This window comes from Pituophis catenifer, unplaced genomic scaffold (assembly GCF_029215685.1).
Source record: "Pituophis catenifer annectens isolate HBS135680 unplaced genomic scaffold, rPitCat1.0.hap2 SCAF_6, whole genome shotgun sequence".
NCBI classification, from domain to species: Eukaryota; Metazoa; Chordata; class Lepidosauria; order Squamata; family Colubridae; genus Pituophis; species Pituophis catenifer.
The window spans coordinates 76,128,062-76,155,656 of record NW_027256886.1 but is presented as its reverse complement, the minus strand read 5'-3'; the positions used below and the strand labels follow the sequence as shown (position 1 = coordinate 76,155,656).

The 27,595-nt window shown below is 43.0% G+C and overlaps 1 protein-coding gene across 2 annotated transcripts in view; it reads right to left on the bottom strand.

Moving 5' to 3' along the window:
* SLC29A3 (solute carrier family 29 member 3) overlaps positions 1–27,595 on the bottom strand; it is a 55,901-nt gene that overhangs the window by 7,107 nt on the left and 21,199 nt on the right. For both annotated transcript variants that reach the window (XM_070945889.1, XM_070945890.1), the window contains exons 3-4: positions 9,512–9,594; positions 1,340–1,566 (exon numbers count right to left, since the gene is read on the bottom strand). In XM_070945889.1, coding sequence (XP_070801990.1) covers positions 1,340–1,566; positions 9,512–9,594 — 310 coding nt within the window. The remainder of the gene's footprint in view (positions 1–1,339; positions 1,567–9,511; positions 9,595–27,595) is intronic.

The following is a 27,595-nucleotide window of genomic DNA, read 5'->3' as shown; positions in this document are numbered from 1 at the left end:
GAGATGAGCTTTAATGTGAATATCAAATAAGACAATGAAAGCTTCGGGTTTTTTCTACCCCCACCTCAAAATATAAACAAACATGGAGCTGAATGCAAATGTTTTCTTTCAGTACAGGTAGTCCTTGGATTAGGACTGGCCTTTAGCGACTATTCAAAGTTACACCCACCTCCCCCCCCAAAATACTTATGACTCGGTTTTGAAGTTATGGTTCCTGCTGAGCCCCCACAGTCACATGAACAAAATTTTGGTGGATTCGCCCTTATGACCCATTGCAGGGACCCACCCTGCCAGGTTCCACATTTTCTTCCCCATCTCCAATCATTTACCTTTTACTGTAGATCTCCTTCTGGAAGCTTTGGAGATCATGCTGGGGAAGGAGACTAGGTCACTCTGCCCCTCGCCATCCCTAGGCCTTGTGGATCAATCCAAGAAATGGGCGCCATTTTTGGAGCAAACCATTGTGGGCGCTTCAAAATTGCACCTGCTTCTGTGATAGTACCACACAGCCTACAGGGTACCTGTGGGGATCTGGTTAGCAAGCCAAGGCCAGAGGTGGAATTAATTTACCTTTGCTACTGGTTCGCAAATGTGAGTGTGTGCGCCTCCTCCACGCATGCGCAGAGCCTTCTGCGCTTGCGCAGAAGCTCAAAAACGGGACATGATGACGTCTGGGTGGAGCCTCCTGCTGCCAGCGCTACTGAATCACATGATCTGGATAGAACCGGCTGAATTTCACTACTGCCCAAGGCCTATTTGGGACTCCGAGAGGGGGAAAGAGGAGCACAGGATGCCTCACGGGGTGAAGGAGGTTTGGGGAAGTCCAGGGCAAGTGGGCCAGGGAATACACAACGCCTCCCAGAGCCTGTAAAAACCCTGAGGCACCGCACGCTCCACTTAACAACCACATTAAATTGGGGAGAGCAAGGATGGAGTGCTGTAAGTAAGGTGATTACATGGGTGCCTCACTTAACCCCCATCATAATGGCAGGCTCCATCACAGCCATAAGTCAAGGACCACCTATACCCGTCAAAAAAGTTAAACCATCCCAAAAGAAATGCCACAGAATGAGAGAATAAGAATTAAAAAAAAAAGGATGGCCTCGTAACATAAAATTTTATTTTCAGCCTCCTCTTCAGGGTATTGTAAAAGTCATCTAGGTTAAAAATATCATTGAGATCGAAATAATTGTCACACACGGACAAAACCCTCCGTGCAAAGTCATGGGTTAACCCAACTATCACCACAGGACACAGTACTGAAAGAATCCCACCAACCTCCTACAATAACCAATCGGTTTAAGCATTTTTTCAAAGAAAAAACAAACAAACAGCGAACCTGAAATCAGCGCCTGAGAATTCCTCATGGGAAAGGATCCCGACAAGCCAAAGAGGCTACTGATGAAGATGGTGGCAGCACTGCTGATGACGGCCACGCAAACAATGGTGATGATAAAAAACCACAGTGTCCAAGTTGAAGTGTCCACTTTGACCAGCACTGTAATCACCAGAAAAACAACCAGCATAACAGCCAAGGAGGAGAGAATACGGACATTGACAGAAACCCTGGAAAAGAAACAAATAAATTGGTGGGTCTCTTAACAAGCATCCCCTAAGATTCTCCCCAGTCCTGAGATTATATTTACACCTCAGCAAACGCTCCTTTGCTTTGAAATGGCCAGGAGAGAAATTAATGAACAATGAATATGAACAATTAACCAGTGGAACAACTTGCCTCCAGAAGTTGCGAATGCTCCAACACTGGAAGTTTTTAAGAAGATGTTGGATAACCATTTGTCTGAAATGGTGTAGGGTTTCCTGCCTAAGCAGGGGGTTGGACTAGAAGACCTAGCCTGACTAGGTGGCTCAGTGGCTAAGACACTGAGCTTGTCGATCAGAAAGTTTGGCAATTTGGCAGTTCGAATCCCTATTTCAGATCTCCTGTGTGAGCAGGGGGTTGGACTAGATGACCTCCAAGGTCCCTTCCAACTCTGTTATATTATTCTAACAGATGTTAAAGAATTGCAGCATCACAGGAGTGGAAGGGACCTTGGAGGTCTTCTAGTCCAGGGGTCGGCAACCTTAAAACACTCAAAGAGCCACAAAGGTCCTAACCGGAAGCCCCCATTCAATTCCGAAGCTGACCGGAAGTCCAGTTCCCCCATCATAGTCTTCTCCTAGCGCCGTGTCCTTTTTCCTCTGTTGACCAGAAGTCCAGTTCCCCCACCATAGAGTCTCCTCCTAGTGCTGCATCCTTTTTCCTCTACCAGTCCTAACCAAAAGCCCTATCAATTGTGGAGCTGACCAGCAACAAGGAGCCACAGCAGAGGGATGAAAGAGCCACATGCGGCTCCAGAGCCGCGGGTTGCTGACCCCTGTTCTAGTCCAACTCCCTATCTATTGCAGATCTCATACCATTCCAGACTTTATTTGGGCTTGATGGGATGGGCACACGTGATCATAGAAACAATAACTGACTGTATCTTATAAGAGCAAAGAATGTGAAAAGACCTATAAATACAGGCAGCTCTTGATTTACAATCCTTCATTTAGTGACCGAAGTTACAACAGCAGCGAAAAAAGTGACTTATGACTGGTGTTGCAGCATTCCCACGGTCACATGATCAAAATATGGGTGTTTGGAAACTGGCCTGTAGTTATGACGGTTGCGGTGTTTCAGGGAGTCACTTAATCGCCTTTTGTGACCAACACGTAATTTGTGACCAACACGTAACCGAATAAGTGGTGAGTATCTCTGACAAAGAAGCCCAGCTAAAAATTGCTTGGTTCCAGTTCTGTTATCCGGTCAGAACATGTCTTTTTCCACTGAAGGACTCTGTGCTATTCAGAAGCTTACAGAAGTATTAAAAATTCTAAATTTTTACCCTGGGAAAGACGCAGGGTAAAAGGACAGGGTTCTTGAATAAGGCTGAATATGGTAGGACAAAGAGGCTAAGAAATTAGATGCTGAGATAAACAGCACACAGATTTTTCTCTTTCATGTGCTTAATTAAGAAATGCCAAATGACTGAATGCAGCCTTTGTACTGCAAATTAAATGTCCTTCTCTACAAATTAAAAATTCTCAGCTTCTACGTACGGGCTGCTTTTCCCGATGAAAATTTTCGAAACACTTCAAGGAAGTTACCGGTACGTAGCTAGAAAGAGGAAATCCCAGTTGGGAAGTTCTAAATGTGGATGGACCAGGGGTGAAATTCTCCCGGTTCGGACTGGATCACCGGATCCGGTAGCGATGGTGGCGAGAGGTTCGGAGAACCGGTAGCAAAAATCCCTGCCCTCCCCCCCCATGCCCAGCTGAGCCACGCGATCATCAGAGGCTTTTTTTTTAAACTTTTAAAAGCATTTTTTCTTTGACCGAAAAAATGCTTTTAAAAGTAAAAAAAAAAAGCCTCTAATGATCAGGCAACTCAGCTGGGATCGTCAGAGCCTTTTAAAAGCATTTTTTCTACAACCACTTTGGCCGAAAAGGTTGTAAAAAAAAATGCTTTTAAAAGGCTCTGACGATCCCAGCTGTGTTGCCTGATCATCAGAGCCTTCGGTAGAAAAAATGCTTTCAAAAGGCTCTGATGATCCCAGCTGAGTTGCCTGATCGTCAGAGGCTTTTTTTTCTTTTAAAAGCAAAAAAAAAAAAATGCTTTTAAAAGAAAACAAAAGCGATCAGGCAACTCAGCTGGGATCGTCAGAACCTTTTAAAAGCATTTTTTTACAACCTCTTTGGCTGAAGACGTAGAAAAAAATGCTTTTAAAAGTTTAAAAAAAACAAAAATTTGGCCACGCCCACCCAGTCACATTACACCCCCCCACCAAGCCACGCCCACAGAACCGGTAGTAACAAATTTTATATTTCACCACTGAGATGGACCATCTTGAATAGTAGTGTCCATAATGGATCCAATGGGGTGGGGGTGGGGAAATGGACAGGAGAAAAAGGAAAGAAATGAAAATGAAAGTAGAATGATGACAGGAAGGAACAAAAAAGAGAGATCTGTCTGGAAAAAGGTTTAGAACTGAACTTTGGTGTATGTGGTTTATATCTATTAATGTTTGGAGATAGTCCTCGACTTACAACCTTTTGTTTAGTGACCACTCAAAGTTACAAAAAGCGACTTACTAGTTTGAAGACTTAACGATTGTTGCAGCAGCCATCCCCATGGTCACGTAGTCAAAATTTGGGCGCCTGGCAACTGGCAGATATTTTATGGCAACGGCATTGTTCCAGGGTCCTGTTGTCACCATTTGTAATCTTCCCAGCTGGCTTCCAACAAGTAAAGTCAATGGGGGAAGCTAGATTCGTTTAACGACCATATAATTTACTTAACAACTGTGGTGATTTGCTTAACAACTGTGGCAAAAAAGAAGGGTCGTAAAATGGGGCAAAACTCACTTAACAACGGTGCCTTGCTTTGCAATGGGGCTCAATTGGGGTCGTAAGTCGAGGTCTATCTTCACTGGGCTAGAAATTAAAACTGATAAATTTTAAAATATTAATTTATTTGACTTAATAGACCACAGGGATGCCCAGACCGTACACTGGTTTAGAGAAAATAAGGTTGAATTTTCAAGAGTGTAAATAGAAAGTACAGTAGATGTAAGGAAAAAGGATGTGCAAGATATTTGGATCAAAGCAAACATGTTATATAAAGTAACACAGAAATGTATGGAATTAAGCTAATGGGAAATATTTGAAAAAAGAGTTTGGTGGGATGATGGTGGTTGAATAAAATTCATATAAGAATATATATCTTCCACTTGTTGAGTGAAAGATACAGCTAAATGCATATAAAGACAAAGATAGACGCACAGAAGATAATTCGATGTTATTTATTAAAAAATTAAAAAAAATAGTTAAAAGAAAGAAAATGCAAAGCTATGTTGAAGACAATAACAATTTCTTTGGGAGATGGATGAAGAGGCTCCAGGAGAATGAATGCAATAAAAAGGAAAACGGATGAAAGTATTTGGGATAGAACTGAAATGAGGGACTATTGGAAGGTGTATTGTGACAACAATAGTGATAAATTGAAGAATGGAACTGAAATATATATGATTAATGTTGGTGTTCAGAAAAAAGATGGTGAAAAGGGAGCCATCAATGTTTGAGAAAGTTGAAAAATAGTAAGGTTGCAATGTGTAGATGATGTCACTAGAGAAATGCTTAAAAGATGGAATTGTTTGATTACAGATTGGCTGTATGATGCTTTTAACATGTGTGAAGGAGGTTAGTTTATTATAGGTACCCTGTTTCCCCCAAAATAAGACATCCCCTGATAATAAGCCCAATTGGGCTTTTGAGCACATGGCAATAAGGCCAAGCACTTATTTCAGGGTTCAAAAAAATATAAGACAGGATCTTATTTTCAGGGAAACATGGTACCTCAAAAAAGGTTGGCAAAATTCTAGCTGAAAGGGGTATTACATGTGAAAAGTGACTGCACAAATTGGGTTTGCCTAGTCTAGTGGAAAGAAGGACTAGGGGTGACATGATAGCAGTCTTCCAATATCTAAGGGGCCCATTTCCAGCCTCCAGAGGGCCACCGGAACCTGGGGAGACTGTTTTTGCCCTCCTGGAGGCTCGAAGAAAACCTCCGGAACCCGGGGAGGGAAAAAATCCCCCCCCCGCTGTGGTGCAGGAGACTGACTAGGCCACACCTACCATGGCCACACCCACTCAGCAACCGGGCAGAGAAACCCTTGCTAAAATTTTTGAAGCCCACCTCTAGATAAGGCCCTGGCTTTAACATCTGGTTATGATAAACACTTTTTTTCTCAAAGTTATATCTTTAAATGAGATATACTTCATTCCACGAGACTGCAAAAATTAGAAATGTTGCCTACTTAACTCTAGGTCCGTGATGGCGAACCTATGGCATGCGTAGCCATATCGGTGGGCACGCAAGCTCAGCTGTGGCACGCATGCATGTGCCGGCCAGCTGATTTTCGGGCCTTCTGGGCCCACCAAAAGTAGGGAAACAGGCTGTTTCCTGCCTCCAGAGGACCTCGGGGTGGTGGAGAAGGCCTGTTTTTCGCTCTCCCCAGCCTCCAGAGCCTTTATAGGAGTCTGGGGAAGGCGAAAACGGACTTCCTCACCCCCCAGAGGCCATCCGGAGGCCGGAAATGGCCCATTTGCCAACTTCCGGTGGCACCACCACCATCCCGCTCCTGACACACAATGGCAAAAAAGTTAGCCATCACTGCTCTAGGTCTTTTGACAAACCCTACCTGTTTGAACATATAGTTTTAAAGCAATTCAACAAAATGAATTATCCCTGGGCAAAAAGACATGCTAGTGGACAACCTAGTTCTGCTCAGTTTCTTCCTCACTTTAATCCTGCAAAAACGTTAGGCATGAGATCCAGTTCAGACCCATCGCCACATTTTAATCATCACAGAACTTCTTAAGAAGGATGGAGCATGGAGTACCGGTAGTCATAAGTTAATCTCTAGAGGCAATCAAGCTACAGGGAACCAATTTTCCTGGGAGTTTCCATAAATGCAAGCCAGAACTCATGTGTATTTATGATGCTGAAAACTTAGCATAATAAAACACTTATTGATTATGGATGCGCCACTCAGCAGAATCAACAATGTGCCGAAGATAAATGAATGCTATGTTTAAAATGTAACACATTAAGCATAATGGGCTTTGTGAAATGGATTCCCAAGCTAGAGAATATAGAAGAGTTTAAGTTTTCTGGATCAGCTTTACTTCATGGAATTGTGGGGGTGGGGGATGGGGGTGGGGGGCAGATAATTTAATTCTCTGTTTTAAGAAATTCTACAAATAAGGATAGTCACAGTAAGACAGATAATGGGGACATTTTTGACAGAGAATGCCATTTAAGCAAATGAAGGCTTTCTCCAGTATTAATTCTTAGGCTTCAGCAAGTATACCATGGCTTTATTGTGACAGTCAGTTAATTTTTCTATAAAAATGTGGAAAAATAAAGACAATATTAAATATCTTTCCCGGAACATCAGAGGGACAGAAACCAAGATGCCTTTCAAATACGGCAATGTTTCTTCACTATGGCCACTTAAAGAAGTGTAGACTTCAACTCCCAGAATTCCTTGATTGGCTTGGGAATTCTGGGAGTTGAAGTCCGCAGCTCTGAAAGCCACCAAGGTTGAGAAGCACTGCAGTAGAGAATCAAGGAGTTGCCTCCCCAGGGTTCTCTTGCAAAGATTTCCTCCCAGAAGGAGTGGAGCCAGGGGTGAAATGCTACCGGTTCACTCCGGTTCGGTTGAACTGGTAGTTAGCTACCGGTTCGGATTTCACCACTGGGTGGAGTTCTATGGAAAATTTGTCCAGTTCCCTCAGTGATGGGCGATGATAGTTTAAAAAGGAAAGAAGTGTCCTTTAGTGCAGGAGTTCCCAACCCTCGGGCCATGGCGCAGTACTGGGCTATGGCACATTCAGAACTGGGCCATGCAAGCAGCAGACGAGCGCTTGTAGCTCCATTTTCATGAGCGGGAGGTATGCACACCCACTGCTTGTGTAAATGGAGTTGCGTGCGCACAAATGTGCATCCACTCCGCTTGCACAGAACCATCCCTGCTCCTTCCCTTGCTGGTCCACAAAGCCGGAAAGGTTGGAGATGCCTGTTTGAATGTCCTGCCAAACCTAGCCTCAATTTACTGAACATACTCAAAGTCTGCATGCAAGCAAAGTAATAATTCCAAGAAAGGAATTGCAAAAAATGAATATTTTAAGGGCGACTTTCCTGAACCCAGTGCCCTGCGGATGTTCTGAATTATAATTACCCACAACTCCAGAGTTTTAGAATAGGCAAGGCTGCAAGAAAATGACTGGCGTTAAACTGAAATAGATTGGAGACCTTAAGTAGATAACTAATGGGATCATCTATCAAATTCCAATATTTTCTCAGCTAAAGGACTGGTATTCCTTTAGAACAGGGGTGTCAAACTCCCGGGTGTCAAAAGGCCCGGGGACTGAATCCGGCCCGCAGGATGCTTAGATATGGCCCATACCCCCAACTGGCAACAATGAAGGACTGGCCCGTGGTGCCAATGCCAGCGAAAACGGAGCTTGGGAGGGCTGCACACGGGTCCTCCCGAGCTCCATTTTCGCTGGCAGAGAGTTGCAGGAAGCCGTCCCAGCCAAAAATAAAGCTCGGGAGCCTGTTTTCACTGGCAGAGGGCTCAGGCCGCCACAGGCACTCCAACATGATTGACGTCAAGGTGGCCACACTCAACCCACTCTAACCCCCATCCCGGTGGTCAAACACAACCCTGATGCAGCCCTCAATGAAATCGAGTTTGACACTCCTGCTTTAGAACATACCTAAGGACATTTCAAAAGGTGGGGTTTGGATTATATTTTTGAGCAGGTAAGAATTCTCATGTCAAAATGTTAAGTTAGTGGTTGTCAGAGCTCTCTTGTCTTAAAAGAGGAAGAAAAAGAAATGGGAAACAGGATTCTGGTGCTTCGTACAGAATTATCAACCCTGAAACTTTGAAGCCTATGATTTTTGTACTTTTTTTCCCCCACATCTCTTTTCCTGTGCTATACGTACACCTATACGTGGTGGAATTCAAATTTTTTTACTACCGGTTCTGTGGGAGTGGCTTGGTGGGCGTGGCAGGGGAAGGATACTGCAAAATCCCCATTCCCTCCCCACTCCTGGGGGAAGGATATTGCAAAATCTCCATTCCCACCCAACTCTGGGGCCAGCCAGAGGTGGTATTTGCCGGTTCTCCGAACTACTCAAAATTTCCGCTACCGGTTCTCCAGAACCTGCTGGATTTCACCCCTGGTTCCCTCCTTCAAGTTGTAAAACGCAAGGGTCGTGGCAGGAACAGCGAAGGTAGAGAAGTGCTGATCGCTCCATCCCACCTTCTCCTTTCGAAAACGGTGACCTACTTTCATTTTGCATATGGGAGAGACAAACTGCATAGCTAGCAACTATGCTGTCTTCAGATAGTCCGCTGCCATTGAAGTAGCAATCAAGACTTCCTTGAGTTCCGTGTCACTGCAGACAGCTAAATCCGCCAGGAGATCTTGACCTCGGTACCTTCTTTTGTCTCCTTCCTCTTTGCCCAACATAGAGCTGTTGAATCTGAGGCCGCTGCCTTCTCTGTTAAATTCTTGCTGATTCTTATCTTTTCCATACATTTAACAATCCTTCCTACTGATATTGCCCAGCGTGATGAATTGTAGTTCCCCTGGAGAACATCTGTTTGGAGCAGCCTCCATTAACCTAGTAAAAGTGATCATCTAGACGATTTTGGATACTGTCTGTCTTAATTTAGGACAAAAGCAAATAACATGCTATGACTTTGAGAAGTTTTGCTGTGCGGCAGAGGATTTTTTTCTGGGTAAGCCCATTTTCTCATCAAGGGTTTTTAGCTTGACTTTTTAAGTCACCGCTGTGTTAATGCTGCAGCCTGGGGAGACACAGAGCATAGCCAAGGCCAGAGGCAGGACAGAGGGGAGGAGGGAAAAGTAAGGCCACTAATGCAATCACACTTACTTGTTGACTAGCAGGAAGTTCCCAATCAAGCTCAGGACCGAAGGCACAGTGGAAGCCACAGAAATGTAGCTTTCAAAGAAATTCTAGGAGGGGAAAGAAAAAAAAAAAAGCAAGCATCAAAATAGAGTTTTAGAAACTGCACTACAAAGGGGACAAGGACGTGAGTGACCCAATAAGGGTCACTCCGGAGGCTGATAAGGCATCAGTCTCCGGAGCTGGGGATTGTGGGTTGAAGCTCCTCTGGGTCATTCGTTGGTCTTGTGCCATTTGTCCAGAATGATACAGGGCACGGGTGTCAAACTCAAGACTCGGGGGCTGAATCCAGCCCATGGGGTGTTTAGATCTGGCTTGCAGTGCCTCTGCCAGCAAAAACAGAGCTTTTTGGGCCGCACACAGGTCCTCCTGAGCTCTGTTTTTGCTGGCAGAGGGTTGCAGGAGGCCATCGCAGCTGAAAATGGAGCTCGGGAGCCTGTTTTCGCTGGCGGAGCGCTCAGGCCGCCACAGGTGCCCAACACGAGTGGCATCAAGCTGGCCACGCCCACCCTGGCCACGCCCACTCCAGTCCCCCCAAGGTCAAACACAACCCTGATGCAGCCCTCAATGAAATCAAGCTTGACACTCCTGATATGTGGTCTTCTGCTTGAGCAGGAGGTTGGATTAGAAGACCTCCATGGTCCCTTCCAAATCTGTTATTCTGTTATGACCTCTCCGTCACAAGCCAAAGTCACTGAGATCCTGGGACCCAAGATCACATTTTCATGGCATTTCGAAACTCACAAGGCTGCAGAAGTTGCACAACGATCAAACCACCAGCCTCTAGCTGAAAAGCGGGTGTGATACTTCCAGGTAACTATTAATAGGCGGTTGGGTAGAATATCAATCATGTGAGTATCAATCATGTAGACAATCATGTCTACAACGCAAATGAAAAAAGGAGAACTACTCACTCTCATGATCAGTAATGCACACTATGTGAATCCTAGCATTGAGACTACAATGGCGATCTACAGATGGGGGGAAAAAAATTCTGATAATGACCAGAGAAGCCTCATACATTGAGATTGGCTTGGAATAAACTTACATTTCCTCCCGGAGGTTCTGAAGCTGTATTCAGAACTATATTCTCCTACCGAATCAAACATCGAATCACAAACAGTGGTTAATGTGAATAATTCAATGCTTTAAGACTCTCAGAGGCAAACTTCCTCTTATTTACTGAGGAAATATGCAGTAATGTCTTTTGTTTTTGTGAATTTCATTACAGATGTGTCCACTTGATTATCATGAAGATTATATTGTGTTGAGGAGGGCGTATAACCCTTCTCACTAAAGCCATGATATCCTTGAAAAAGTCCCCTTCTGTGGCCATTACCAGAAGGTAAATCTACCTGGAGTGATTGAGATTGGGTGACCTAGAAATTGTATGTATGTATATATGTATGAATGAATGAATATCCCCTTCAAATTGAGCTCCACTCTTGATGATAATGGGGAGTCAACTTCCCATCTCCAATGGCTGCAAATTTCAGTAACATTTGGGTTTTTTGAAACAGAAAAGGGTGAAAGAAAAAGCAATAGACAGACTTCTCCCAACTTTGAGATCAAGGACAATTGTTGTCAAACAACCAATTCTAATCTTACATGTAATACATACATACATACAAACAAACATAAGAGAGAGAGAGAGAGGGGGGGGGGGGAGGGAGGGAGGGAGAGAGAGAGATGATAGATAAATAGATAGAGATAGGAGCCTGGTGGTGCAGTGGACTAAACTACTGTTAAAGTAGTATTTAGCTGCCAGCTGCCTGCAATTACTGCGAGTTCAATTCTCACCAGGCTCAAGGTTGACTCAGCCTTCCATCCTTCCGAGGTAGGTAAAATGAGGACCCGGTTTGTGGGGGCAATAAGCTGACTTTGTATAAAATAGAACACCGCTTGGGGGGGGGCAAAAGCCCTACTAAGCAGGTATATACAAAAGTATGAAGGCTATTGCTTAAAAGCATTGTAAGCCGCCCTGAGTCTCCGGAGAAGGATGGCATATAAATCTAACTAACTAACTAACTAACTAACTAACTAACTAACTAACTAACTAACTAACTAACTAACTAACTAACTAACTAACAAACAAATAAATAAATATAGTGTGTGTGTGTACGTGTATACACTATATGTGTCAGCTTTAAAAGCCATATTAGCCCCCGGAAGCTTCCACGCTGCCACCTACTTGTGTGTGGTAAAGTAGGAGGGGGGATTTAGTAGAGGGAATGTATTTAGATAAAATAGCATTCTTCCTTTCGGTCAAGGTCAGGACAATCCTGCATCTGGAGAAGGAGTGGTTGGAGTGATGTCTCGAAATGGGACGAATGGTGATTGGAGAATGTGATGGACTGATGAGTGAGGGGATGGTTTTGGGGGTTTTGATTTACTGAGGGAAAACCAGGAATTCTCAGATTCGGGATTTCCCAGATGTGCCAGTATACCTACTCTAATAAATGGAACTTTGAGAAAATGCTTGCCTCGGAGTTTTTAATTGGAGTTGAGGTTTTCTGGAACGCTGACAATATGAATACAAGGGGATTAAATGCATTTAGTTAACATTATATTAAATTATTACTTAGTTTTTATCTGGTCTTTTTCATTTGGGGTTCAAGATATTCTCGACCAAGGCCTAGTAAAGGTCTTATCCAGAAAAAGATGATAACTCCCAACTTCCAGTGAGACAAGGCAAACGAATCCCCACACTTTTCTCTATCCTGTGGATCGTGGGGGCAGTGCAGCCAAAAAAAAAAAAAAAAAAAAAGGGCAGATGGATGTGAGATTCAGACTGTCAAAATTCTCTCTGGAACAAAAAGAGATCTAGAGATTGACCATATATACTCCAATCTGCTGTTTTTTTTGTGAATCAATTGCAGAATTGAAGTTTTTGCAGCCCCTTGGGGTCAGCTGGGAGTCATGGGTTCTATTGTGCTCTGAGTCATAAATTCAGCCTTTCATGGATTCAAGGTTTGACCCAGTGGTGGGTTCCTCCCGGTTCGGTCCGGTTCGGCCGAGCCGGTAGCGGTGACGATATGATGTCACCGAACCGGTTCTCCCCCCCGCCCTCCCATCCCCCACCCCCCCACCCACGTTATTCTTACCTTTTATTTGGTCCCACCCCCAATCTATTGCTGCCTCCTGAGTCCCAGCTGATGACTAGAGGGAAAAAAACTGTTTAAACTCTTGCTGCGGGGCTTCAAAGGGCCGTCCTACAGCTGATCAGTGTTAAAAGCAACCAAATGAGTCGGGTCGTAAGTGCGAGGACTGGTCGTAAGTGTGAGGACCTTCCAGAAATGACTCTGACCAGCTAGCCACGCCCACCTAGTCACATGACCTCCAAGCCACACCCACAAAATAAGCCACGCCCACAGAACCGGTAGTAAAAAAAAATAGAACCCACCCCTGGTTTGACCAAACCTCATCTTTTTAATCCCTTTGGAACTTTACTTTTTTTTAATTGCCTTTTTAAGATTGAAAGGATTTCAGGACCCACAAGCCTACCAGACACTGTGTGAATTTCACTTCCAGCCTGTTTAAAAAGGAAGAAAATGATGTCTTTTCAGCTTTGTAAGATCTTCATTTTTTGCAATATTCAGCAAAGGGGTGACTTTAGAGTTGTTTCTGGAAAGATGTTAAATGACAGGGGTTTTGTGAAACTGATTTAAAGAAAGACTTTGAAAATTTTATCTGTTCAATATGATCTCTATGGTGATTCTCAGTCATCTAGGCCAGGGGTCTCCGACCTTGGCAACTTCTAAGACTTGTGGACTTCAACTCCCAGAATTCCTCAGCCAGCCAAGGTTGGAGACCCCTGATCTAAGGCCATGGTTGTCCCAAAGGTGCTTCCCCCCACCCAAAAAAAAAAGCAACTGGACTTCCTTTGTTTTTGCTTAAAGACATTTTGCTTCTCATCTAGGAAGCTTCTTCAGTTCTGAAGAAATTCATTCAGAAGTTTTTTGAAAAACAAAAAGTCCCTTTGGTTCAATGTGATCTTTAATAAAATTATTGGGGGGAAAAGTTATGTACTCCTCTCATACAAATCAAACTGGTGGCTGCCAGTCACCATTTATAAGTCATTCAATTCTAGCACTACTAAGATAAGGCTGAACTTCAGCAAAACTATTCCGCTTATACCAACCATCATCGGTGGCAGCATGCTGAAGCATGCTGAACATCTAGCTATAAAATATTTCCTTCTTTTTTAAAGCTAGGAATCTTTTTAAGGATTGGGAAATCATGCCTTTGGTGTCTTACAGATCAGTGTTTCTCAACCTTGGCAACTTTAAGATGTATGGACTTCAACTCCCAGCATAGCTGGTTGGGAAATGCTGAGAGCTGAAGTCCATATTTCTTAAAGTCACTAAGATTGAGAAACACTTTCACAGATCACTAACATCGGCACATTATGATTCAGACAGTTCAGGAAATAACTTTTATGTCCCCTGACTTATTTATAGAATAGGAAGCCTAAACTGTCCAAAATCCTGTTGCTTAATTCCCCCAGATTTATTTAGTACAGGGGTATCAAACTCAAGGCCCGGGAGCTGGATCCGGCCCACGAGGTGCTTAGATCTGACCCGCGAGGTCGCCCTGGAAACAGTGAAGGTCCAGCCCGCGATGCCTCTGCCAGTGAAAACGGAGCTTGGGAGCCCATTTTCGCTAGCAAAGCATTCGGGCCACCATAGTTGCCCCCGACACAAGTGACGTCGAGCTGGTTATGCCCCCCCATGTCCCCCCCCCGCTGAGGTCAAACACAACCCTGATGCAGCCCTGAATAAAATCGAGTTTGACACCCCTGATTTAGAAGAACAAGAACATGCAAAATCCTGATGTGTGGAAAAGTTTGCTCGGGAAAATTGCGGAGAAGCCGGCTCAGTCAGCTTTCCCTGAGAAAAAAAAGCTCTCACGTCCAACTCCACACTAATCAATGTAATCCAAGCTATTTTAAGGATACGGTGATGGAATGGCCTGTTAGTACCTCATTGCTTCTTCATCATCCAAACCAAATGATATTTCTGTACGGGTACTGGACATTTAAGCATTCTTATGTTTATGTTCCCCGAAAAGCAAATACTTGTTGGCTTCTGGGAAAAGACAGCCTTGTCCTGCCCAGATGTTTTGGCAAAGTAAAATTTTTAGTCAGCTTAAATTCAGCAGCAGAGGCATCTCTAGGCTCCTGCTGAGCTAAAAAAAAAAAAAAAGGATCTGAAGCCCTGGGTGACGAAGCAAGCACCGGAGCGTTACCTGGATCACAGGGCATGAAATTAGCAATGGCAAGCAGGTTGGAGCCAGGAATACCTCACTGTTGCGAGCTTATCTGCAGATAGCCAAGTTCAGAATCCTACTTCTAATGACTCTGTGCAAGGCCCATGAACTCTTCCCCTCTCTGGTGCTGCCCAGCCAGCTCCAAACCAAGCTGAAAAGGTGGAATTTTCCACTGCTAGGAAAACCATCAGCTGCTGAAATTCACCATTAAGTGTGACCTGACTTTGAACTGGTCACCCAGTGGCTTCAAAAGAGATGATAAGGATCGCAGCAGGCAAGACTGCATTAAAAAAAAAAAAAAAGGAATTAGTTACGGGTGTAATTGCATTATCCACATTTCCTATTAATGAAAACCATTCAGAAACATCATTTGATGTAAGAGATACTAAGATTGGAGGAAGCACAACAGACTAGATCTTTCTAGCAATGAAAAAATCTACAGTAGCTGTCACAGAGTGTCTCTCAACAATACAATAATTCAAAAGATAGTTTTGGATCTCTAAAGCCTCAAATCAGTTTTGCACAGTCTGAGAATTCCACAGAGTGATTCCGATGCTGTAGAAATGCAATTCCCCCCAAATTTAGAATACTGCAAATGAGGCAGGGGTGGGCTTCAAAAAATTTAGCAAGGGGTTCCCTGCCTGGTAGCTGGGTGGATGTGGCCATGGTTGGCGTGGCCTAGTTGGCCTCCTGCACCACGGTGGGGGGTGAGGCATTTGGCCCTCCCCGGGCTCCGGAGGCTTTCCTTCAGCCCTCCAAGAGGGCAAAAACGGCCTCCCCAAGCTCCGGAGGCCCTCTGGAGTCTGGAAATGGACCTGTTTCTGGCCTTCCCAAACTTCCGGTAGGCCCATTTTTCACCCTCCCCGAGCCTCTGCATGCGCCCTGCACTTACTGTATCTGCATCCAAAATGGGCCGCATGGGGACTCCTGGGAGGGGCGGGGCAGGCGGGGCCAGCCAGGAGTGGGATTAGGGGGTTCTCCAAACTGCACAGAATCTTAGCTAGAGGTTCTCCTGAACCCCTGCGAACCCCCAGAAACCCACGCCTGAAATCAGGGTTCAGGAGAACTGAAGGAATACCTGATTTCTTAAAGATTACCAAGTTCTTCATTGGAAACGCTTGTCTGTGTAACTCCATCTTCAGAAATACATTTAAGACATTCCCATAGTTCAGTCCTAGCAGGCAGCCAACCCTTCAGAACCAAAAGAAAATATCCTTTCACTTTCTCTCAGCCCCACCTACCTCACAGGGTTATTGTTTGAGGAAAATAGGAGGAAGGAGGAGTATCATGTAGGTTTGTTGCCTTGAGTTATTTCTAAAAGTAATACAGATGGGATAAAAAAACAATAAAATCATTATATTATATTATATTATATTATATTATATTATATTATATTATATTATATTATATTATATTATATTAATTATATCATATTATATTGTATTGCATTGTAATATTGTATTATATTAATTATATTATATTATATTATATTATATTATATTATATTATATTATATTATTATATTATATTATATTATATTATATTATATTATTGCTATGCTATGCTATGCTATGCTATGCTATGCTATGCTATGCTATGCTATGCTATATTATATTATATTATATTATATTATATTATATTATATTATATTATATTATATTATATTATATTATATTATATTATAATCAGTGGTGATATTCAGCCGGTTTGGGCAAACCGGTAGCGGAGACTGCGGGTGGAGCCCCCCGGCCCCACCCCGGCACTATGCTGTCCTATTTAACCATGTTTTGGAGGCCAGGTTCATGCGTGGAAGGCGTGAGAGAGAGCAAAGCGCATGCATGGAAGGCCGGGCGCACGTGCAAAAGGCGCGCACATGTGTGAAGCAAGCCTGCGCGCGGGGGGCGAACCGGTGGTAAAAAATATGTGAAACCCACCTCTGATTACAATTATATTATTATATTATAATGGAGGGAGAAGTTTACTTCAAGTTAAGCAAACTGTCAAAGAAGAAAAGCATGCATTGGATAATTATATAAGACAGCCAGGAACAAGCACTGATGCAAATTAAATTGGACTTTACTGAATGTGTAGGAACCAAAGCACAAATATAGAAATAATGTAGTAAAAACAAGAACCGCACGCTCAAAAGCAAAAGCATTACACTGTCAATGTCTACAAGAGATCAAAGGGAAAGTGGATAACAGATAAAACTGGCAACCATTTACAACTGGAACATTAAAAAAAAAACAACTGAAGGCTTGGTTGAAGCTGCTCAAGAGCAAGCTATTCAAACGAATGCGATCAAGGCCAGAATTGAAAAAAATTGTCAAATGATTCAAAGTGCAGATTGTGCAGAGGCAGAAGGAACAATGGATTATATACTTGCAATTGGTGCAAGAAGATAATATAACTACCCAACAGTCACCAAAATGATCATCTGACCATGGAAGATCTGTAAAAATGTGCAAGTAATGAACAATTGGTGGGAAAATAGAGTTGAAAAAGTAGTCGAATATGAGCAGATTAAAATATTCTGGGATTTCCAAATACTAATTGATAAAAGACTTGACTCATAACTCACCAGATTTAACTGTGGTTGAAAAGGAGGACATGTGGATTATATTGATGTAGCAATACCAGGGGATAATAGAACACAAGACAAAGAACGGCAGAAGATTGTAAAGTATCAAAATTTGAAAATCGAAGGTGAAAGATTATGGGATAAACCAGGTACGATAGTTCTAGTGGTTACAGGCACATTGAACAGGATACCAATTTTTTGGGGACAGAACTGTCCAAAATCTGTGCTTTGATGTTTCCATCTGTCAATTGCAAAAGACCACATTGCTTGGATCCACATATATACTATGCCAATATTTTATGACATTCTAGATTCTTGGGAAGAACTTGATGTGTATGAAGTCAATACCAACTAAAGAACTGACTTCACAGTTGCAAAATAATAATAATAATAATGAAAAAGAACTGGAAAAAATCATGAAATATGGCGACCTGGCCATCGGAACTACGCGGGTATGGATGAAACATGTAACAGTGATACCCATTGTCATCGGGGCACTTGGTACCATGTCCAAGAATTTTACAAGATACATCAACAAATTGCAGCTTCCTGTAATAACACCAGCGGAACTGCAAAAAACTGTGCTCCTTGGAACATCGTACATCTTAAGCAGGTACTTGGTTGATACCTAGGATGCTGGCAGCAACCTCTATCAACCGTTAGCACCAGTCAATGGTATTTGTGATGCATTTTTGAATGTTCAGTTGACTGAGTTTCATGTTTAATGAATAAAGTAAATAATAATAATAGTAATGGGGGAGCAGCCCCCCAAGCTCCATTTTTGCTGGCCGAGGCACCAGGGGTTGGTCCTTTGCTATTTCCAGATCGGGCCTGCGGGCCATATCTAAGCACCCCACAGGCCGGATTCAGACCAAAGGCTTTGCGTTTGACACCCCTGCTCTAAATTTTAATTCCTGGACTGACTGTGCAGTTGGACTATGTACAGAAAGCCCCTCCCATCTCTTGTTTTTTGGCCCTGGCAAATTAAGATGCAGTAGGTTCTCTAGCCTTCAATTCTGAGAGCGAATCACTTAAGGCATCAAATCCAGGCTGTTACGCTAATAACCTAAAAATAAAAGCTTCCATAATTGTATTGAGCTATTAATGCAAGCCGGTGTTTCTTGAAAATGTGGTTCAGGTCTTTTCAGCAAGGTGCCAGGCTCCTTGGCTCCTGGCTGTGCAATCAGCTTTGTATGTTGACATATACATACATTAGACTCCTTTGCTGGTGTTTGATTTTGCTTGAACATAACCGGGCAAGGCTTCATTAATATGTGTGTGTAACCAGAGGTGGGCTGCTGCCGGTTCGGGGCGAACTGGTAGTTCCAATCAGCAGCTGGGCCTGCCCACTCACCCCGGCACTATCCCGTCCTATATAGACGATGTGTTTTTGAAGCCACACACATGCACGGAAGGAATGCTCACATTTTCAATACTGGGCAAACCGGTTGTTACCTTATGTGATACCCATCTCTGTGTGTAACCACAATTGAAATATTGAGAAATATTTAGGGACCTCAGTTTTCCTTGTTCTTGAAGAAAAAAAACAGACAATGATTGGGGAACCTCTAGCCATTTTATGACAACTCGGATAGAATGAAGCATAAAGATAAGTTCTAGTGTAGAGGGGTTTTTTAGAAGAGTAGTGATCCTGATCAAAAAATTGTATTTCAAAGTGAAAGGTTCTTAAGTGGTTCTCTTAGTAAGCAGAAAGCAATCCAAAGACAAACAAAGCTTGAAGCTAAAAAAGGGACTATTTTCGATTCATCACAAGATAACCTAAATTTGGCATAAAGACACTGTGTTCTCAGAGATATGTAAACTATGCAATTTTGACTAATTCTGGTTTACTTTGGTTCTTCTGAAACACTGAAAACCATGGCATACTAAAAAGGTCCTTATTCCTATCCCATTATAAGAATTTGAGGCAAGACCCTCTGAAATTTTATTAGATAATCTCAACGTACTTCAACCCCATATTTAGAGCCCCAAGGTTTATGAACATCAATTTTGTCACATATCAATGTATTATTTAATATTTGCTTATTCATATTATAGAATGTAATAATATAGGAGAGGATTGGGGAAAATCCCAAATCTAATCATTTGCATTCTGAGTGTTTTTTTTCCCAGCACTCACTAGAAATGAAATATATATCAGTGATACCTACAGTCCAGAGGTGGGTTTCAGCAGGTTCTGACCAGTTTTGGAGAACCGGTAGTGGAAATTTTGAGTAGTTCGGAGAATCAGTAAATACCCCCTCTGACTGGCCCAGCCCCCATCTATTCTCTGCCTCCCGAGTCCCAGTTGATCGGGAGGAAATGGGGATTTTGCAGTAACCTTCCCCTGAGTGGGAAGGGAATGGAGATTTTACAGTATCCTTCCCCTGCCACGCCCACCAAGCCACACCGACCAAGCCATGCTATGCCCACCAAGCCAGGACCACAGAACTGGTAGCAAAAAATTTTGAAACCCACCACTGCTAGTCTGAAGGTGGCACTTCCCAAAATTTCATCATGGTTACCATATTGTGGTGTAAACAATATACTTCTCTAGGCAACCTTACAAAGAGGGATTATGCTGCCTTTTCAACAATTCTCTCCTGTAATCACTTGGCAACTAGCATATATTATTTGTCTGCCGCTCTTACATATTCTTACTGGCATATCAATGTGACTTTCCTATGTTGGGTGTATGCAGCGGGAGCTACTATATTTGCGAAGACTCCTCGCCCGGGTCTCTACATCAAGATGGAAAATATATAGGTTTCCAGATGTGACTGAATTACAACTCTCCGTGTGATAAAATCTGCGGCAAATTGTAGTTTTAGCAACAGCTGGATGGCAGAACTTCCTTACCCATTCGAGATTGTGTGAGCAGCTTACACAATTATGGCAAGCTCCCTGCTACACAAGCGTGTCGAGCTGGAGATGAATAAAAACAAACTGTAGTACTTTCTCATTCTACCCACTTACAGAATTGAACTTCAGGTTGAATGAGCAAGAATGTAGACAAGCCATGCCAATTTCCCTCCCCCTCCCCAATCAGCAGACTAAGAGATAGGACCACAACATCATAAACCAGAGGTCTTCAAACTTGGCAGCTTTAAGATTTGTGGACTTCAACTCCCAGAATTCTCCAGCCAGCATAGGTGTTGAAGTCCACAAGTCTTAAAGCCTAGAAGGCCAGCAATTTCCATAAGCAAAAAAAAAAATGCACAAATCACTTAGGGTCCCACTTCTCCCGTCCATTCCAGCCCCTTCCATTTCCTTATCAAAAGGGCCAGGGTATTTACGAGACCGCCTTCTGCTACTGATAACCTCCCACCGGCCAATATGCTCTCACAGAGAGGGCCTCCTCAGGATGCCGTCGGTCAAGCAATGTCGGCTGGCGGCCCTCAGGGGGAGAGCCTTCTCTGTGGGGGCACCCGCCCTCTGGAATGAGCTTCCTCCCGGAATACGACTGATCCCGGATCTCCACACTTTCTGTAAGGCCCTGAAGACGTTTTTATTTCAGCAAGCCGGCCTAGCCTAATTAGGTTTTTTATGGGTTAGTTTTTAATTGTATAGCTTTGGGGTTTTAAATTGGGGGCCGATCGATTTAATTTATTTTAGTTATCTTAACTTTTATATTGTATGTATTTTAATTTCGGCTGTTCACCGCCCTGAGTCCCTAGGGGGAGAAGGGCGGTATATAAATTCAAATATATATATATATATATATAAATAAATAAATAAATAAATAAATAAATAAATAAATAAATAAATAAATAAAGCAACTGGACTTTGTTTTTTTTTTCTTGAAGACATTTCACTTCTCATCCAAGCAGCTTCTTCAGTTCTGACTGAATGCTGGAGGATGGAAGAATTTATATATTCCCTGCAGCCACCTGGTCGTTAGCATTATCTCTGAGAACTATTGAGGAGACTTGGAGGTTTAGCAGTGATAATCCAAGTGGCCTCAACAACGCCCAGAGAGAGGGGAATGAGACCGATTGCCCCAGCCAACTTGCTGCTGCCAACTCATCATGGCCAACTCGCTGCAGGACAATTTAACAATCCTATTTAATTATTTAAAATAAATAAAAAAATATTTTAATTTTTGACATTCACATTTCGTTCTGTCTCTCCTTTTGCATCCTTTCTTTAATGATTCTATCCCATTGTGAGTTGGCCATGGCGAATTGGCTGTGGCGAATTGTCATAGACCCCAGAGAGAATGCTAATGACTACATTATGACTACAAAGGGGCTACATTCGGTGTATAAGACGCACCTAAATTTTCACCTTCTTTTAGGGGGAAAAAGGTGCGTCTTATACTCCGAAAAATACGGTAATTAAAAGTAAAAAGTTTTCCCCCTTCCCCAAACAATGTCACATGGTCCAATCCAGGTGTCATCAGGTTGCCTGGTAACTTGATTCTTCCTCTCTCCAACCACCTGTGGAAATGTCCTTGGTTCCCAAGAGAAAGTATTTTGTTTTGGCTACCAAAACATCTATCTCTATTACCCCTTCCTTATCCCTCAGTTCCAGTGTGGCATACACTGAAGCCTCAAACTGGCCTCGGCCAGGTCAGCTTCTGCCTTGACACTTGTTAGAGTATATAAACCTGAAGAGGGGGTAATGGAAAGATGAGCAGTATCCAGCAATAATCCCTTTAGCAACATGACCTGGATTATTTATCTTTTTTGTAGAGAGACAACTCTGATACATATGCGGATAAGTCAAAGCTGCATAGAAATCATTTGGAATGCACAGAACAATTCCGTTTATGTCACTTCACCTGCCTTCTTTGGTAATTCAAGAGCAGAAATCTTTAAAAGTAGAAATAGAGGAAGGGAATGATTTAGAAGTGTAACAACAGCCTTTCAAAATAAATTTTCATATATTTTTTTCTATGCCATAGGCAATTGCGCTAGAGTGCTGCTTTCCCGGCACAAACTTGCATTAATGGCCCAAAAAGGAAAGAGACAGAATTAGTTTTAGTCAAATTTAATCTGGAGCTACATCTTGCTGCTACAGGAAATCAGGAAATCAGTACATGGAACACACAGACACAACTCCAGTAAAGTCTGTTCTGCACTAATAAGTGCCTTGATTAAATCAAAATGGACAAGCGCTGATTTGAATGTGACTTAAACAGTGCTTACAATTTCAGCCTGAAGTTTCTTTTCCTTTTGTATTTTTTAAATTCAGCGTAATGTCTCAGTCTCTAGAGAAACTCATTTACTGTATTCATTCAAGAGGAAGAAGAGCTAAATTTTCTCTCTCTACTCAAGGCAGGTAGCACGAGCATCTCCCCATGTCCCCCCTCCAGTGGTGGGTTTCAACATTTTTTACTACCAGTTTTGTGGGTGTGGCTTGGTGGGCATGGCATGGCTTGATGAGCATGGCAGGGGAAGGATACTGTAAAATCTCCATTCCCACCCCACTCCAGGGGAAGGATACCGTAAAATCTCCATTCCCTCCCCACTCCAGGGGAAGGTTACTGCAAAATCCCCACTTCTTCCCAATCAGCTGGGACTCGGGAGGAGAGAATAGATGGGGGTGGGGCCAGGGCCAGTCAGAGGTGGTATTTTCCGGTTCTACTCAAAATTTCCACTACCAGTTCCCCAGAACTGGTCAGAACCTGCAGAAACCTACCTCTGCCTCCCTCCCCACTCTTAGGATATGGTGTAAGTCTAACAAGTTGCCCAGGCAATATATGCGTTCTATAACTTTAAATGTATTCTGTAACTTTAAATGTAATGCTGAGTAATTGTACTGCTGAGTCATTGTAATGACTAATGACTGCTGACTGACTGCTGACTGCAATTATCATAATTGTACTGTTGAGTAATTGCACTGCTGACTTCACTTATCTTAAGTGGATAATTACTAGTGTAAACTGTATATAAGAAGGAAGCCGAGCTATAGTCATTGTTGGACCTGCTCTCATCATTGCTTGACTTGTTGCTTGACTTGCTGGTTGGAACTGTTACCATCGTGTGTGAAGAAGTGGATGGATATGCTACCATCGTGATTTGTTACCAGCATTGAATTGCTGTTTATTACCAACTGCTGTTTGTCTGATAAGAAGATATCTGTAACTTCGGACTGATTTGAATGGCTAAAGACTTGGATTGACTAAAAGACTATGCAATTGTTTTTCACTACAAAGTAAAAGCTTTGTTAAACCAGTTTGTATGTATTGTATTCATTGCTCTCAGTACCGTTTCCCTGTGCACTTACTCTGCTGGTTGGTAACACAACAATATCCTTTACACCCCCAATAATCAATCTCTGAGTAGACTTAGCTGGGCAAAATGAATGGCTGAAAATCACCCACTGAGCTTCCAAGGCTAAGGATGGAGTTGAACTTGGCTCTCCATAGCTTTAGTCCAACCACAGATCAATTGTTATACCCCACTGGTTCCCCTCCCCAGATTAAAGGGAAAGATATATATATATATATATATATATATATATATATATATATATATATATATATATATATATATATATATATATATATATATATATATATATTTTCTTGAGGTTTTCGCGAGTGTTTGTATGTAGGTCTTTGGTTATTCGGGTTTTCTCCCACGTAAAATTGGAGGTGTCTTGGCAACGTTTCGACGAAGTCTCATTCGTCATCTTCAGGCTGGTGTTTTCGGCTTCGTGCTTCTAGGAGCAATGTGTGTGATCGCAGCTGTTTCTTCCTTTTAACTGCCAGTGGGGGTGTGGACTGATTGGGTGGGAGCTTGGCTGTGTTTTGATTGAGTGGAGGTGTGTTCTGATTGGTTGGGGGTTTGGCTGTGCTCTGATTGGATGGGGGTTGGCTGTGCTCTGACACTTTGACAAGTGATGTCAAGCTGGCCATGCCCCCCCAGCCCACCCCCAAGGTGAAACACAACCCTGATGCAGCTCTCAATGAAATCAAGTTTGATACCCCTGGTGTAGATCAAAAAGAACACATGGGGTTGCAGGTGTGTGTGAGAGTACTATGCCAATTGGGGTTGGTGAACTGGAGAGTGATATGGGTCAGGAATGGTGTAGAGGAAGCGCAAGAGGCACTGCCTGGGTTGGGTAAGGTTTGTGGGAGGGCCGCAGATTGGGAAGGATGGATGGGGTTGTGCAAGAGGTGCCATGCAGATCAAGGAGGGCAAGTGGGAATGGTATGGGTCAGGGAAGGTGTGTGAGGGTATGCAAGAAGTGCTTAATGGGTAGGGGAAGGCACATGGGAGGTGGCATGTGTCACAGAAGATGCATAGGGGGCAGCATGAGTCAGGGGAGTGTGCGGGGTCCATGATCTCCCTCCCTTTTTGTTCTTCCCTCCTCCTCTCTCTTCCTCCCTTTCTTCACCCTTCCTATTCCTTTCCATGTTAAACAGGTTAAGTGACTATTGCTGGGTAAGGAGTGAGGAATTGCAAGATTGGCTGGGAAACTGTCACAGAATGTGACCATAACAACATTCAGTAGCACTGAATAATCACAATTTCCCCAAATTTCATTCCCTTTGGAGTCACATGTCTCAGATTTTGGATACATTCTGTAGGAAAGCCCATTTGAGGTACCTTGGTTCCAAAAATTGTCGCCCTAAAAGGCACTGTTTCACTTGGTTAAAGGTCACGACAATGGGGGTTTCAGTAGTACAATGTTTAAGAAAGGTAAGTTAAAATGGAGTTGTAGAAGGAGAAACAAGTTCATCATTTGTCTCATTCACAGCATCTCCTTTTTAGCTGCTACACTGTTGTGGATTGAATTGAATATGATGAATTAATTTTTCTCCACCAGATTGCCCAGAAAAACAAGGCAAGTGAACGAAGAGCAATAATGCCTCTTTCTCTAAGGAAGGAGAAAATCCTGAAAAACTCAGTATTTTGCTTCCCTTCTTCTAAATGCTGACTCCATCCTGTTTCTCAGTAAATCCTCCTCAAACAAAAGATTCATGAGCAAGACATGTCTTTGAGGGATTGGAAATGGATTGCTACAGGGGTGAAATTCACTTAAAAAAAAAAAAAAAAAAATTCACTTACCTTTCCTAACGGTTCGCAAATGTGCGTGCACCGTCGTCCGCGCATGCACAAAGCTTTCTGCGCATGCGCAGAGGCTTAAAATCATCGCAAAAAAGCGATGTCATGACGGCCGTGCAGGTGGGCGAAGCCTCCCGCAGCCGCCGCTACCAGTTTGCCCGAACCGGCTGAATTTCACCCTGGATTGCTAGGTGGAGATCCATTCTCACCTAATTCTTGCTACTGGGAGGACAATAAGGCTAGCAGATGGGCCAACAGTTGCTGCATCTTATCTACAACATACCTCAGAATGGGTTTATGAGATCATCATTAGGTCAAATGCATAATTTCTACAGGTCTCAAAAAAAAAAAAAAAAACCACTTGGTAATAGGCATCACATGGGATGATAGGTAAGAAGGGGGGAAGGGAATTTCTATTTTGCAGAACTGAGAAGGAACAACTGTACAGCTGCAAAGCCCTCATAAATAACAATTAAAGGCCAGGACACATTTATGGGAGGATGTCAGAATATGACCTCAAATGTTAGCTTTTGGGGAGAGGGAAGGTGAAGATACAGACCTCCCCTCCAGAACCAATTTCCTTTCCCAAATAAGCAGAGATAATAAAAGCTTTACAGCCATGGAAGACATAACCAAAGGCACTCAACCGATTTTCTGTTAATCAACAGCCAAGAACAGTTGGAATTTACAGAGGAGGAAGATGTGAAACACAGCCAGGAGAAGTGAAGGTAGGAAAGAAAAGCAACTAAGCCATCATAGTTTGATGTCATGTTTTGTCACTTCAGAGGTAGTATTCAGTCGGTTCGCCCGAAACAGTCCCTGGCTCTATGCTGTCCTATTTCTGCATGTTTTTGAGGCCGGGCCAGAGGTGCATTTCAGCAGGTTCTGACCAGTTCTGGAGAACCGGTAGTGGAAATTTTGAGTAGTTCAGAGAACCGGTAGTAAAACTTTTGACTGGCCCTGCCCTCATCTATTCTCTGCCTCCCAAGTCCCAGCTGATCGGGAGGAAATGGGGATTTTGCAGTAACCTTCCCTCGGAGTGGAGAGGGAATGGAGATTTTGCAATATCCTTCCCCTGGAGTGGGGTGGAAATGGAGATTTTGCAATATCCTTCCCCTGGAGTGGGGTGGAAATGGAGATTTTACAGTATTCTTCCCCTGCCACGCCCACCAAGTCACACCCACCAAGCCATGCCCTGCCCACCAAACCACACCCACAGAACTGGTAGTAAACATTTTTGAAACCCACCACTGGGCCGGGCGAACCGGTAGGTAAATTTGTCAGAGTTTGTTACAGCACACACAATTGGACAATTCAGCAGGATTCAAAAATTCTTTATATACGTAACAACACATGAGGCACGTATACAATACCCTTGTAGGTTTTTCCATGTTGTAGAGAAGAGAAATTGCAAGTACAAACACAGCACAAAATGGAAGCACAAAATGGAGAAGGCAAAATGGAGGAGGGAGAAGCTAGTGCCCTCAAGCTTATATACAGAACAGTTAAGCCATGCCCAGGCTCCAAACTGTCTCTTATGGCCCATACAACAAATACTATGTTTTAGTTACCAAACAGCCCTCATTGGCTGACCTGTTGCTATGCTCTATTCCAGTTCATGAATATATTCTGACAAAATTATGTGAATCCCACCTCTACGTCACTTCTTTGTCAAGGAACAAAGAAGTGCTTTGGAATGAAGAGGGCACATACGTAGCAGTTGTTAACTGTACTTTAAAGTGGTGTGTGTGTGTGTGTCTGTGTGTGTGTGTCCAAACTTTAAGATTAGTGAACTTCAACTCCCAGAATTCCTCAGCCAGTGTAGTGGAGAGCTGAAGTCCACAAGTCTTAAAGTTGCCAAGTTTGGAGGCTCCTGCTTTAAAGCAGCTGCATCTTTAAAGCAGCTGCATCTTTTCCTGGATCACACAGTTCTTCTTCTCACTGCAATGGAACCCTCAAAAAGAAGTTGCAGATACATGTCACCTCAACATTCCTATATATTCCAGAGCTTTTTTTTTTTAACTTTAGAATCTAAAGTACTGCCAAGTTGTAACACTGACTATATTTATGAACACAATACATCTGTGCAGTTTACTACAGTGTTATTAGGCGGTAAGAATTGTTGACTGCTCTAGGGATGCACTTAGTCATCTATCCAAAAACACTGTATGTTTACATCAAATG